Here is a 13,713-nt window from a genome sequence, read left to right on the forward strand (position 1 = left end):
GCTGTTCCGTGTGTTGATTTGCAATCCCTGAAATCATTCTGTAAACCAGAGATTGTTAATCTGGGTTTTAAAATGGATCCTGAGCTTAAGCTTGAAAGCCAGATTGGGTTGGTTGTAAGGTCTAGTTTCTTTCATCTGAGGCAACTGGCCAAAATTAAGCACTTTCTTACGAGACAGCAATTTGAAACAGTAATCCACGCTTTTGTAACCGTTCGGCTGGATTACTGTAATTCTCTTTATTTTGGGGTGAGTCGATCTTCTGTTTTTCGACTGCAGTTAGTCCAGAATGCTGCTGCACGCCTTTTAACTGGCACTCATAGATACGAGCATATCACCCCAGTTTTATATTCACTTCATTGGCTGCCCGTGCATTTTAGGATCCATTTTAAGATGCTTTTATTTGTTTTTAAATGTTTGTCCAATGCTGCCCCTGTGTACCTCTCTGAGCTTCTTCATCCATACATACCTTCCCGGTCCCTCAGGTCGGCAGACCAGCTCCTCCTGAGTGTGCCCAGGACTAATCGTAAGCTCAGAGGGGATCGGGCGTTTGCTGTGGCAGCACCAAAATTGTGGAATGAGTTGCCTTTACATGTTAGACAGGCACCTTCCTTATCTGTTTTTAAATCACGTCTTAAAACATATTTATTTACCTTGGCTTTTAGCACAGCAGGACTTGTTGATGTCTCTTAATACGTTTCTTATTAATTATATTACTTTTAATTTTAAGATATTTTATATGTAATTTAAACTGTTTCCTCTCTGTTTTATATTTGTAGCACTTTGGTCAACATAGTTGGATGTAAAGTGCGTTATAAATAAAGATGCTATGCTATGCTATGCTATGCTATATCTACACACTATATCTTGTTGATGCATGTTGGTCATGTATAAGACAACAGTCATGATCATTCCATGAAAGATTTGACTTTTTGTTTTGTTCACATATTTTTTCACTTTACTGTTTTGCCAAACAAAAATCTTTGAGAGATGTCGCAGTCACAAGGTTTGGTTCTATGTCTGCATCATTTACAGTTACAAAGTTAATTATCAAACTGCACAGATTGAGAAATCCATTAATTATAGTTTATAGTCTAACAAAAGGGGAGAAAACCTCAACAGAAAGCAAGATAACACCATCACCCTCTGGTATATAAGCCTGCCGTTTAGCTCATAAAACAAAGACCCAGAACTTCAACTCCCTAAATGTGATATTTGCAGCACATTTTGTTTCTTTTATCATTTTTAAGTATAGTGGATCCAATCCCTTGGTGTAATGCTGGTGTTTGAGCATCTGAAGAATCTGGATGCAAAGTTGAAGGTTCTTGCTGAATTTCTGGTTAGAAAAAAAAAAAATCAACTCCGATCAGTACTGGCTTTGTACAAAAAGATAGCAAATTTCTTTTTTGTGGGTGTGTCTTAATTACTCACAGCATTCATAAAGCCTGTTTACACGAGCAATGTCATTGGCACTCATTTGGAAAGCATTTCCAAAATTAAGATTAGGATTGTACTTGGCAACAATCGTTGGCTTCCTATTCTTGGAGAAGTGGAATCTAAAAGAACAAACAACAGCACACGAACACACATACGCTGTTACATTAAGAAAACAGAGGAGATAATGGGCCCATAAAGTATTTAACATTAAAAATCCATTCCCCACTGAGTGTGTGCATGTTTTTGTTAGTCTGGATTACATTTTCTTGCAGAAAATGCAAAACATGTAAGGGAATATAAAACCTTACAAAGTCCATATCTCACACAGCAACTCACCTGCCATAGTGCATGACAGAGTTGAAGTCATAGGGAGTCTGCAAATTGTTGGTCTGCACTTTCACAAAGTTGTGCTCTTTTCCTAAACAGAAATTTCCAGAAAATATTACATGTTTTTATATGCTTCCACTTCAAAATCCGTCTTCAGTCTCAGCTCTTTGAAGATGTATAGATCGAAATGCTAGCTAATCTCTTCTGTGGTCATTTGTTTGATAGTCTTGGGACTAAAGAAATACAAACAAAATCTTCTATGCAGTTCTCGCTTGAACTGCAGTGCACTGCTGTCAGACTCCATAATAAAGACTTTAACTGATCAAGCACACACATCCATACATATGCAATAATACTAAGTGCAATAATCCTTTCTGTCATCGTTGTATTTTTACTCAGTTGTATATAGTATTTGTATTTGTATTCTATTTTTTATCTTATTGTATATTTATTTTATTTTATTCTACTGTATATAGTATTTTATTTTATTCTATTCTGTACAGTTGTGTACTGTATTTATTCTTATTGTATTCTAATTTTTGCCTCATAACTTTTGCACTGTCCACTTCCTGCTGTGACAAAACAAATTTCCCACGTGTGGGACTAATAAAGGTTATCTTATCTTATCTTATCTTTATGTGCTGAGTTTGGAAAAGCACAGATTACTTGTAATATGTACACTGCTGTGAAACAGGAGGATGTCCCATTGTGTACTAAGTTAACTGTAACCAACGTTTTGGGTAGTTCAGCTGACCTGGGATGATGTTCCCGGTAAGGATCCTCACATGCAGATCTCTGTCAGAGCGGACATGCTCGTGGTGGAAGCCCAGAGCATGAATGGTAAATGGACTAGTTCTTATATAGCGCTTTTCCACTCTTCTGAGCACTCAAAGCGCTTTACACAACTTGTGCATTCACCCATTCACACCCATTCGCACAAGCACAACTGACATTCACACACATTCATACTCCGATGAATGCATCGGAGAGCAATTTCGGGTTAGTATCTTGCCCAAGGATATTTGGCATGCAGACTAGGGGAAGCCGGGAATCGAACCACCAACCTTCCGATCAGTAGATGACCTGCTCTACCACCTGAGCTACAGCCACCACAGTGAGCTACAGCCACCACAGAAGAACCTCATGTTGAACCGTCGACTGAAACAAGCAACCATTTCTCTGTAGGGAGATTGGCTGTCCTCCACTCTGACGGCCCAGGTATGAATAACACCTGATATACACAATGACATCACTTAAAAAATAGATGGACTATTCTATAGCCTAGCACTGTGCATCCTCCTCCTTCAGCTAGTCATGCTAAGGCTAAAGTACCAAAAAAAAGCAATGACAGTAATCATGTGACCGACTTTGACACTGTGGCTCTATAGACACTGCTTGAACCACACTTTAGCTTTTGTACTTTAATATCTTAAATAATATTTTAAAATAAAAAACACACATATCCATTATCAACTAAAGTAAATAAACAGATACTGGTCAAATCAACCTCAGAAGATTTTTAAACATCTGTCATCCCTTATTAATCATCTAATAACCCACCAGATTCATCTTCTCGCCTTACAAGGTGCCAGTCTCTACTTTTGGAACTAGTGGACCAAATAGTATGTGAAATAATTAAGAGCAGATGGTCTCAGGAGGGGAAAGCGGTGCTCTACCTGCACTGTGTATAGTGCTGGCGGAGCGCTGCTGACGTCGACTGAGAAAATTGTCAGGCGGTGGAAGGAATACTTCGAGGACCTCCTTAATCCCACTGACACGTCTTCAGAGGAGGAAGCAGAGTCTGGGGATGAGGGGAATGACCCGCCAATTTCCGGGGGCGAGGTCACTGAGGCAGTTAAACAACTCCTTGGTGGCAGAGCCCCTGGTGTTGATGAGGTCCGCCCCGAGTTCCTGAAGGCTCTGGACGATGTAGGGCTGTCCTGGTTGACACGCCTCTGCAATGTTGCGTGGAGATCAGGGGCAGTACCCCTGGACTGGCAGACCGGGGTGGTGGTCCCCATCTTTAAGAAGGGGGACCGGAGGGTGTGTTCCAACTACAGGGGGATCACACTCCTCAGCCTCCCTGGGAAAGTCTATGCCAGGGTGCTGGAAAGGAGAGTTCATCCGCTAGTCGAACCTCGGATACAGGAGGAACAATGCGGTTTTCGTCCTGGTCGCAGAACACTGGACCAGCTCTTTATCCTCTCGAGGATACTTGAGGGTGCATGGGAGTTTGCCCAACCAGTCTACATGTGTTTTGTGGACTTGAAGAAGGCATTCGACCGTGTCCCTCGGGGTGTCCTGTGGGAGGTGTTGTTGGAGTATGGGGTGTCTGGCCCATTGCTACGGGCCATTCGATCCCCATACAACCGTTGCAAGAGCTTGGTTCGCATTGCTGGCAATAAGTCAGACTCGTTCCCGGTGGGACATGTCCTTCAATGCACATATTAAACAAATATGTAAGACTGCGTTCTTCCATTTGCGCAACATCTCTAAAGTTAGAAACATCCTGTCTCAGAGTGACGCTGAAAAACTAGTTCATGCATTTATTACTTCCAGGCTGGACGACTGTAATTCATTATTATCAGGATGTCCAAAAAACTCACTGAAAAGCCTTCAGCTAATCCAAAATGCTGCAGCAAGAGTCCTGACAGGGACTAGAAAGAGAGAGCATATTTCTCCTGTTTTGGCTTCCCTTCATTGGCTTCCTGTTAAATCCAGAATTGAATTCAAAATCCTGCTCCTCACATACAAGGTCTTAAATAATCAGGCCCCATCTTATCTTAATGACCTTGTAGTACCATATCACCCTATTAGAGCACTTCGCTCTCACTCTGCAGGCCTACTTGTTGTTCCTAGAGTATTTAAAAGTAGAATGGGAGGCAGAGCCTTCAGTTTTCAGGCCCCTCTTCTGTGGAACCAGCTTCCAGTTTGGATTCAGGAGACAGACACTATCTCTACTTTTAAGATTAGGCTTCAAACTTTTCTTTTTGCTAAAGCATATAGTTAGGGCTGGACCAGGTGACCATGAATCCTCCCTCAGTTATGCTGCAATAGACGTAGACTGCCGGGGATTCCCATGATGCATTGAGTTTTTCCTTTCCAGTCACCTTTCTCACTCACTATGTATTAACAGACCTCTCTGCATTGAATCATATCTGTTATTAACCTCTGTCTCTCTTCCACAGCATGTATTTTATCCTGTCTTCCTTCTCTCACCCCAACCGGTCGCAGCAGATGTCCGCCCCTCCCTGAGCCTGGTTCTGCCGGAGGTTTCTTCCTGTTAAAAGGGAGTTTTTCCTTCCCACTGTTGCCAAAGTGCTTGCTCATAGGGGTCATATGATTGTTGGGTTTTTTTCTCTGTATCTATGAAGCGCCTTGAGGCGACTTATGTTGTGATTTGGCGCTATATAAATAAAATTGAATTGAATTGAATTGAATTGAATTGAATTGGGTGATGGGCTCCGCCAGGGCTGCCCTTTGTCTCCGGTTCTGTTCATAATTTTTATGGACAGGATTTCTAGGCGCAGCCAAGTGGCGGAGGGCTTTTGCTTTGGTGGCCTCAGAATCTCATCTCTGATTTTTGCAGATGATGTGGTTCTGTTGGCTTCATCGGGTGAGGGCCTCCAGCTCGCACAGGAACGCTTCGCAGCCGAGTGTGAAGCAGCGGGAATGAGGATCAGCACCTCCAAATCTGAGGCCATGGTTCTCAGCCGGAAAAGGGTGGAGTGCCCACTCCGGGTCGGGGATGAGTTCCTGCCCCAAGTGGAGGAGTTCAAGTATCTCGGGGTCTTGTTCGCGAGTGATGGAAGAAGGGAGCCGGAGATCGACAGACGGATTGGGGCTGCAGCTGCAGTAATGCAGACGCTGCACCGGTCCGTCGTGGTGAAGAGGGAGCTGAGTGTAAAAGCGAAGCTCTCAATTTACCGGTCGATCTACGTCCCTACCCTCACCTATGGCCACGAGCTGTGGGTAGTGACCGAAAGAACGAGATCGCGGATACAAGCGGCAGAAATGAGCTTCCTCCGAAGGGTGGCTGGCCTCTCCCTTAGAGATAGGGTGAGAAGTTCGGCCATCCGGGAGGGGCTCAGAGTAGAGCAGCTGCTGCTCCACATCGAAAGGAGCCAGCTGAGGTGGTTCGGGCATCTGACAAGGATGCCCCCTGGGCGCCTCCTGGGTGAGCTGTTCCAGGCATGTCCCACCGGGAGGAGGCCCCGGGGCAGACCCAGGACACGCTGGAGAGATTATATCTCTCGGCTGGCCTGGGAACGCCTTGGTGTTCCCCCGGATAAGCTGGAGGAGGTGGCTGGGGAGAGGGATGTCTGGGCCTCTTTGCTTAGGCTGCTGCCCCGGTGACCCGGCCTCGGATAAAGCGGATGAAGATGGATGGATGAATAAAATGCTCTTTACACTCCTATGCAACAGTATAAATTTCATCTAGTAGCAAACAAAAATAAAACTGGACATTTTACAGTACAAGGTCAATGCAGAATGGTCCTTCAAGAACCTGTTTTGATGACACATACAGAATATTTGTAATGCAATCATTTTCAGAATTGCATTTTTGAAGGGTTTTGAGGGTGTGGGTGTATCCGTCCTGTCCTGCCATATAAATACAAGTACAGTCTAAGTACAGCAAGTGCATTCTCACCCTTGTCCAGAGAAGAAGTGAATGAAATCTGTCTGGCTTGTATGCCAGACAAACCGGATGCAGGTGGGAGCATGGAAGGTGACTAGGGCACTGATGATGATGTTGCGCTCTTGGTTGCCTGCAGATTCAAATATGAGTCTGATGAGGAGCGTCTATGTGTCTGTCTGTCTGTCTGTCTGTCTGTCTGTCTGTCTGTCTATCTATCTATCTATCTACAGTTGTGGTCAAAAGTTTACATACACTTGTAAAGAATAGAATATAATGGCTCTACCGAGTGTCCCGTTATTTCTAAAACTCTGATTTTTTTTCTCTGATAGAGTGATTGGAACAGATACTTCTTTGTCACAAAAAACGTTCATGAAGTTTGGTTCTTTAATTACTTTATTATGAGTTAACAGAAAAAAGTGATCACATTTGCTGGGTCAAAATTATACATACAGCAACATGAATTAGCAATTTTGGTGACTTAGAAAGTTGTCAGTGAACTGAGCTTCATAGCATGGCCTCTTAACTTCTTGTGAGTGATTATGAGTGACTACAGCTGGTGACTTCTCTTAGGCCAGTTAAATAGGGCTCATTGGATAGAAACGCCCACAAACGCTACAATGGGAAAGTCAAAGGAGCTCAGCATGGATCTGAAAAAGCGAATTATTAACTTGAACAAGTCAGGAAAGTCACTTGGAGCCATTTCAAAGCAGCTGCATGTCCCAAGAGCAACAGTGTAAACAATTGTTTGTAAGTATAAAGTGCATGACACTGTTTCGTCACTGCCAAGATCAGGAAGAAAACGCAAGCTATCACCTGCTGCTGAGAAAAAAATGGTCAGGAGGGTGAAGAGTCAACCAAGAATCACCAAAAAGCAGATCTGCCAAGAATTTGAAGCTGCTGAAACACAGGTGTCATTGTCTACAGTCAAACGTGTTTTGCATCTCAATGGACTGGGAGGCTGCCGTGCAAGAAGGAAGCCCTTGCTCCAAAAGCGGCACCTTAAGGCTCGACTGAAGTTTGCTGCTGATCACATGGACAAAGATAAGACCTTCTGGAGGAAAATTCTGTGGTCAGACGAAACAAAAATCGAGCTTTTTGGCCACAATGCCCAGCAATATGTTTGGAGGAGAAAAGGTGAGGCCTTCAACCCCAAGAACACCATGCCTACAATCAAGCATGGTGGTGGGAGTATTATGCTGTGGGGCTGTTTTGCTGCCAATGGAACTGGTGCTTTACAGAGAGTAAATGGGACAATGAAGAAGGAGGATTACCTTCACATTCTTCAACATAAACTAAAATCATCAGCACGAAGGTTGGGTCTTGGGCACAGTTGGGTGTTCCAACAGGACAATGACCCCAAACAGACATCAAAAGTGGTAAAGGAATGGCTAAGTCAGGCTAGAATAAAGGTTTTAGAATGGCCTTCCAAAAGTCCTGACTTAAACCCCATTGAAAACAAGTGGACAATGCTGAAGAAACAAGTCCATGTCAGAAAGCTATCAAATTTAACTGAACTGCACCAATTCTGTCAAGAGGAGTGGTCAAAGATTCAACCAGAAGCTTGCCAGAAGCTTGTAGATGGCTACCAAAAGCGCCTAATTGAAGTGAAAATGGCTAAAGGACATGTAACCAAATATTAGCACTGCTGTATGTATATTTTTGACCCAGCAGATGTGATCACTTTTTTCTGTTAACCCATAATAAAGTCATAAAAGAACCAAACTTCATGAATGTTTTTTGTGACAAAGAAGTATCTGTTCCAATCACTCTATCAGAGAAAAATCAGAGTTTTAGAAATAACAGGACACTCGGTAGAGCCATTATATTATATTCTTTACAAGTGTATGTAAACCTTTGACCACAACTGTATCTATCTATCTGTCTGTCTGTCTGTCTGTCTGTCTGTCTGTGTGTCTTGAAATAGAAAAATTGAGAAAGTGACATTAAATGAAAACATAATTTGAAAATTGTGTGCATCTGTGTATGATATCAATTCAGCATACTTATACAAATATGACTTTTCAGTTTAAATGCTTTTTAGTTAATCCGACAATAAAACAGCATAGTTAACAAAGCAGTATTTTTGGAAACCACTTGAAATATATATTATATATATTTATATAATAATGGGTTTTATTTAACTATTTTTATTCATCTCTCCTTTTCACAAAGTCTGTGTTTAATGGTTAAAGTTTGTACTGCTTACTGTATTCAGTGCCAATGGAGACAGGTACATAGACAAAGGGTCCAGTTTTAGGCCACTTGCAGCCAATGGCTGTGCATGGAACAGCATTCCTGGTAGCAGTGGGCACAATGTCACCATGAACCAACACTTTTGCTGCAGAACAACAAACAGAGAGTGGTTAAATGCTCGATACTTAGGCTGCCATTTTCTCAGTTATATCAAAACAAAGAGGTAAATGCTTACAGCATTTACTTTATTTATCGCACAATTACAATGTTTGATAATAACACAAATAAAACAGCTGACTAAGACAAGCCAGTAAATGACCAAAAGGTTGATTGATCATTGTGTCTGTTGGGAGTCTATTGTATGTTAACATGTCAGTTCTCAGGGATCTTTCATTTTCATCCAGAATTTATATGTTAACTCATTCACTGCCAGCCATTGGCAGTGAATGAGTTAAACCCATTGACTCATTCACTGCAATTGACGGCTATAGACGTCAATGGCAGTGAATGAGTTAACAAAAAAGAGTTTTATTTTGTAAATCTTCACTTACTTGAGTTAGCATTGACTTTTTCAATGATCGCTGGGGCACCCAGAGACTCATCTGTGGATACAAGAGGAAACCAGCAGATTAACTTTGAGCTCTTATGTTAAAAACCCCTCAATATGCTGGAAGTATTTCATCACTGAACGCACCAGTTATATTTCTAATGACAGCAGCCCTCTGCAATAAAAAACAAGACATTTTCAACTTACTCTTAATCACATTTGAAATCACACTGACAAATGTTATTGTTGGCAAACAAAAACTATTATGTGAAAATACTTCAACTGCGTCACGCTTAAACGCTCATAACAAGCAGCCATGTCTGTTAAGCAGACACGGTTAGAATTACATGACTTTCACAGAACAGCCGGCAGTGTTGAACAACATTTAATGCCTTTGCTGGAAGAGTCAAGCTTACCAGACAAACCGCTGTCATTGACAGGCAGACGGAGAAGAAAAAGGCTGGAGTCATGATGTTGGTCCTCTGCAGTTAACCTACACTCACAATCTGAACAGCACTGTTTAAAAAAGAACTTCAATGAATGTAACTGCTGGAATAGAAATGCAAATAAGTGGGATACGGGCAGCCCAACAGCTGATTCTGTTCATCTGGATGTTAACTTTTCTCCCAATGAAAATGCTGAGCAGACAACATCCACATAAAGGGAATCAGATATCTGGGATTTCCCTACGTAGAGGATTCAGCATGCAAGGAGATGATATGAGGAGGCTTACCTGTTGTACCAGGTGTTTGCTGGATGCAGCAGGTGTTCGGCTGCTCCATCTTTATAGATAGCTCACACAGGGTGTGGCTGAGGTTTAGGGGCGGTCTTTTTAGTTATCAATCCATTAGTTTCTTATTGCTGATGCCAAAACACTAAAGCAGCAACAAATTTCCAGGAAGGAAACTGTTTCAGTCAGCCTCAAACATTTTTTGAGGCTGACTGAAACATTCAGAGCATTAAATAATTGCAATTAAAAGTTGCAAAGTACAAAGAAATTCTGATGGAAATAAAATTTCAATCAGACTGGAATGAAATTCTTTTAACAACATAATTACCTTTGGGCAAAATAGTCAATAAAAACAACATTTTATTTCCTCACATGTACTCAATTTGCACCTTTGCCTCAGTTTGTAAAACATATCATTGTTAGCTTAGAAAATAAAGTTCTTCCTTCTGAAATTCAGTCAAGTATCACATAAAATGCAAACACTGAATATGTGATCTGAATGAACAAAGATATGAAGTAAGGCGCTAGAGAAGGAAAACCAAACCAAACAATTCATCAGACCTTCTGGGATAAATGTGCTATAAATTAATTAATAATCATTTTAAAATCCTGTAACATTAGACAAATGGCAAACTATGCGTGATTTGTTGTGGGTTGCTGCGATGTCTTATATAATATTTAGAGTTTAATATTTTGTGTAGATCGAGGTATGAAAAATAGCTTTTTGGCTATTTTTAATCCTTTGGCTCCTGAGTAAGGAGAACTGTCTCTATCAAATCTCAGTAAGCAAGACACACATGAAAGAAGATTATATGAATAGATGAGAAATTTCAAGTGACAAAAGACTCAGTGCTATGTGAGACAAAGGGCTGGGATGGAAACCAGGAAACAGGTTTTTAAGATTAGTTTTTCTAAATAAAGCACCCTTGCGTGCAACCTGATCAAACCACAAGCTGTGCTTAAAATGTTTACATAAAAGATAAGATATAAATCAGTAAATGGAGAAACAGAGTTTAAATGTTCATTTTATTTCTTAAAAAACTATTTATTTAGTTATCTGTTCATTACAATTGATCCACTTTTTTCTTGGAATTCTTATTTTTACTTATACATAGAAAACAGTTGCAGGTGGATGATTCAGAAAATGAGGAAGTAAAGCTGTCAACAACAAAAGTAGGCTCACGTGTAAGAAGAAGAAAAAAAACAGCTCTAAGCTGGCTCACCAGAGAATACAAATAACAATGGACAGCATATTTCAGTAAGGAGGTCTATTTTTGAATTCCTGATAGTCCCTGGGAATAGAAGCAAAGGCACGTATTACCGTACCTGCTAGTCTGGTTCATGAACAGAAAGTTTCAGTTTGTGAAGTGTGATCTAAATAGGAGTGTTTACTGGAAGCTTTTGGCAGCACCACAGTCACGCTGGCGTTGAGATAGGGACGTGCTATGCGATGTGCTATGAGGCCAGAGTGATACCCAATTCAACACTGTGCAGCAAATCACGAGCTTGTGATATCCCAATATGTAGAGCTGGTACACTTTACAAGTGTCAAAAACCTTTCCTTTCTTTCTTATTCTCGCCTCTGTCAGTGCGCCCCAGGGCAGCTGTGGCTACAATGTAGCTGCCAACACCAGTGTGTGAATGTGTGAATGACTGAATGTAGTGTGAAGCGCTTTGGGGTCCTTAGGGACTAGAAAAGCGCTATACAAATGCAGGCCATTTACCATTTACCATTCTTTTTCTTAGAAAGTGGAGTTCCAAAGATCACTCTTAAACTCAGAGACGGAGAAAAATAAATGCTAAAGATTTGAAAATCAAAACCATATGCAAAAGTCCAATTCGATCAGATTAGAAATACAAATTAACAAACTAATAGTGATTTAAGCTACATTAGCTAATGTTTTTGACGCTATTGGAAGAAAAAAAAATAAGCAGACACTTTATAAGTCACAGCAATGTAGACACGTTATGGCAACAGTTTGAACTTTTGACATATTTCATGAATTGTGTTTTAAATCTGTGTCACTGATTTGTGTCATGAAATTATGCCTCCATCTTTCTGTTGCAGCAAGAAAAGTCTTATTTACGCCAATAGTGGCAAACCACGCAACTGAAGCAGCAACACCTCTGTGTGAGCGCACTGTCACATCATAGTATTGTGGGACGCCACTTGGTGTTCGCTCGCTCTGTGGTAGAGTATCATTTCCTGTTCCTGCTCAAACACAGTGGTATTTCTGAGTAGCTTATCTGCTTAGCAATTTAATTAAAACTTTAAAATCCATACTTTTTTCATAGTATAATATTCACGTGCTTGATCAGAAGCACAATCTCTGTGTACTCACGACCTAATTTATAGCCAAAGTATTCACTCACTGTATCTGTACTGTTTTGCTGATGTAACCCACATAAAAATAAAAAGAACTGCATCTATAACTAAATCGGAATCTTAAATTCCAACCGGAGCGTGTCCATGAAGGCATTGTGACGCGTCATGACGCACGCCACGCCGCGAGGCTGCACGTGCCTGTTGTGACCAATCCTATTCGCGAGGCACTATTATATGCCTTCCGGGTTGTCGCCTCGAAACGACGCGGGGGAGAGGTGTTAACGGATGGAAGCAACAGTATTTTGATACCGCCGCGGGTAGATGCGTGGGGCTCGTATGTGACATCGCACGTAGTGAATGTGCAGGCTAGTGGTGCCCTGGAGAGACCACAGCGACACCACTACTTTGGATGGCGAGCTAGGCCCAACGAGCCAAAACCCCAGCTACAACTTCCTGCGGTCTGGTAGGAGGCTGCTGCGGCCTACACTCTCCCCTCTTGGTTTTCAGTCCCCTAAATCTCACTTCCGAGATTTCAGTCTTGGAATCTTAGTGCTGATCATCATACTTCCAATTTCAACCTGTCTAGACTGTCATACGCGTTGGACTTATATCAATCATGAAATAAACTTTATGGACATTGTTTGCCAGAGGTTGGACGAGGTTGCTGCACCACAAGCTTGAATTATGTTTTATCTTTTTCCTGTCTGCAGAATTTGTAAATATTGGTATTTGGTAATTGCACTTTATTTTCACTATAAATAATAACTGTAATCACAATATCTGTGGTTGTATGTTTATTGTACTTCACTCACCTCCTAGAGCCGAATCTGATATCTTCTGAATTAGCCCAACTACTCATAACCAACTTAAATTATTTTAGCTTATGTACTTGCTACATAAGCTAAATTAGTGGCGAGCCAGCCAGGAGGTTGTGTCAAGTATAATATTGTTGTGTACATTCAGTTTCACTATCTCACCATATTACTATGAACATGGACTTGTTGGAGTCATTAGGTGTTAAAATACCAAACGCGGTATTGGTCAGTGGCGTCCCCGCATATGAGGTTGAGGAGGTTGAAGATTTTCTTCTCCAGTATGGTGCTATTGAATGCTCCGTGCCAATAAACTCACCCGGTTCCGAGTTTAATCATATGCTCGTCGTTGAGTTTAAAACGGGGTCTGCTTTTGATTTATTGGGTCCGATTCTGCCGTATACATTTAAGCCCTTAAATAATGAATATCATATAAGAAGCTTGTCTAAAATCTATGCGGCTACTGTCGGGTGCACAAAGACTAAGACTTATTTAGCTGACTTAAAACAAGTAGCAAAACTGTCTGGTCAGGATTTTGCTGAAGTTCTCCAAGAACTAATGACCCAAATAAATGGAGCTGTTTCAGAACTGCGCCCAGGAAAACCAGAAGGGCTCAAGCAGGAATGCACTGCCACATCTGAACACAAAACGGCTGCCACTCTGGATCAACAAACCCACAACATGGCTATTCCTGTCACTTCTTCA

General features: G+C 41.4%; 1 protein-coding gene across 1 annotated transcript; it reads right to left on the minus strand.

Moving 5' to 3' along the window:
- Positions 1–1,274: 1,274 nt before the first annotated feature.
- LOC146667287 (high choriolytic enzyme 1-like) lies at positions 1,275–9,610 on the minus strand. The gene is made up of 10 exons (XM_085408375.1): positions 9,557–9,610; positions 9,288–9,315; positions 9,145–9,195; positions 8,607–8,738; positions 6,413–6,530; positions 2,895–2,992; positions 2,516–2,596; positions 1,771–1,852; positions 1,429–1,553; positions 1,275–1,333 (listed from the first exon to the last, which is right to left on the minus strand). Coding segments are annotated over exons 1-10 (771 nt in total). The 3' UTR covers positions 1,275–1,331.
- Between the last annotated feature and the right edge of the window lie 4,103 nt (positions 9,611–13,713).

This window comes from Rhamphochromis longiceps, linkage group LG6 (assembly GCF_057381845.1).
Source record: "Rhamphochromis longiceps isolate RC_006_pf linkage group LG6, R_longiceps_female_GT1.1, whole genome shotgun sequence".
NCBI classification, from domain to species: Eukaryota; Metazoa; Chordata; class Actinopteri; order Cichliformes; family Cichlidae; genus Rhamphochromis; species Rhamphochromis longiceps.

Coding starts and splice junctions, on each gene's coding strand:
- LOC146667287 (XM_085408375.1), bottom strand. CDS start 9,610: ATGACTCCAGCCTTTTTCTTCTCCGTCTGCCTGTCAATGACAGCGGTT. Junction 2,597..2,894: donor GGTTCAACATGAGGTTCTTC/TGTGGTGGCTGT, acceptor CATTTACCATTC/ATGCTCTGGGCTTCCACCAC. Junction 1,554..1,770: donor TCTGTCATGCACTATGGCAG/GTGAGTTGCTGT, acceptor TTGTTCTTTTAG/ATTCCACTTCTCCAAGAATA.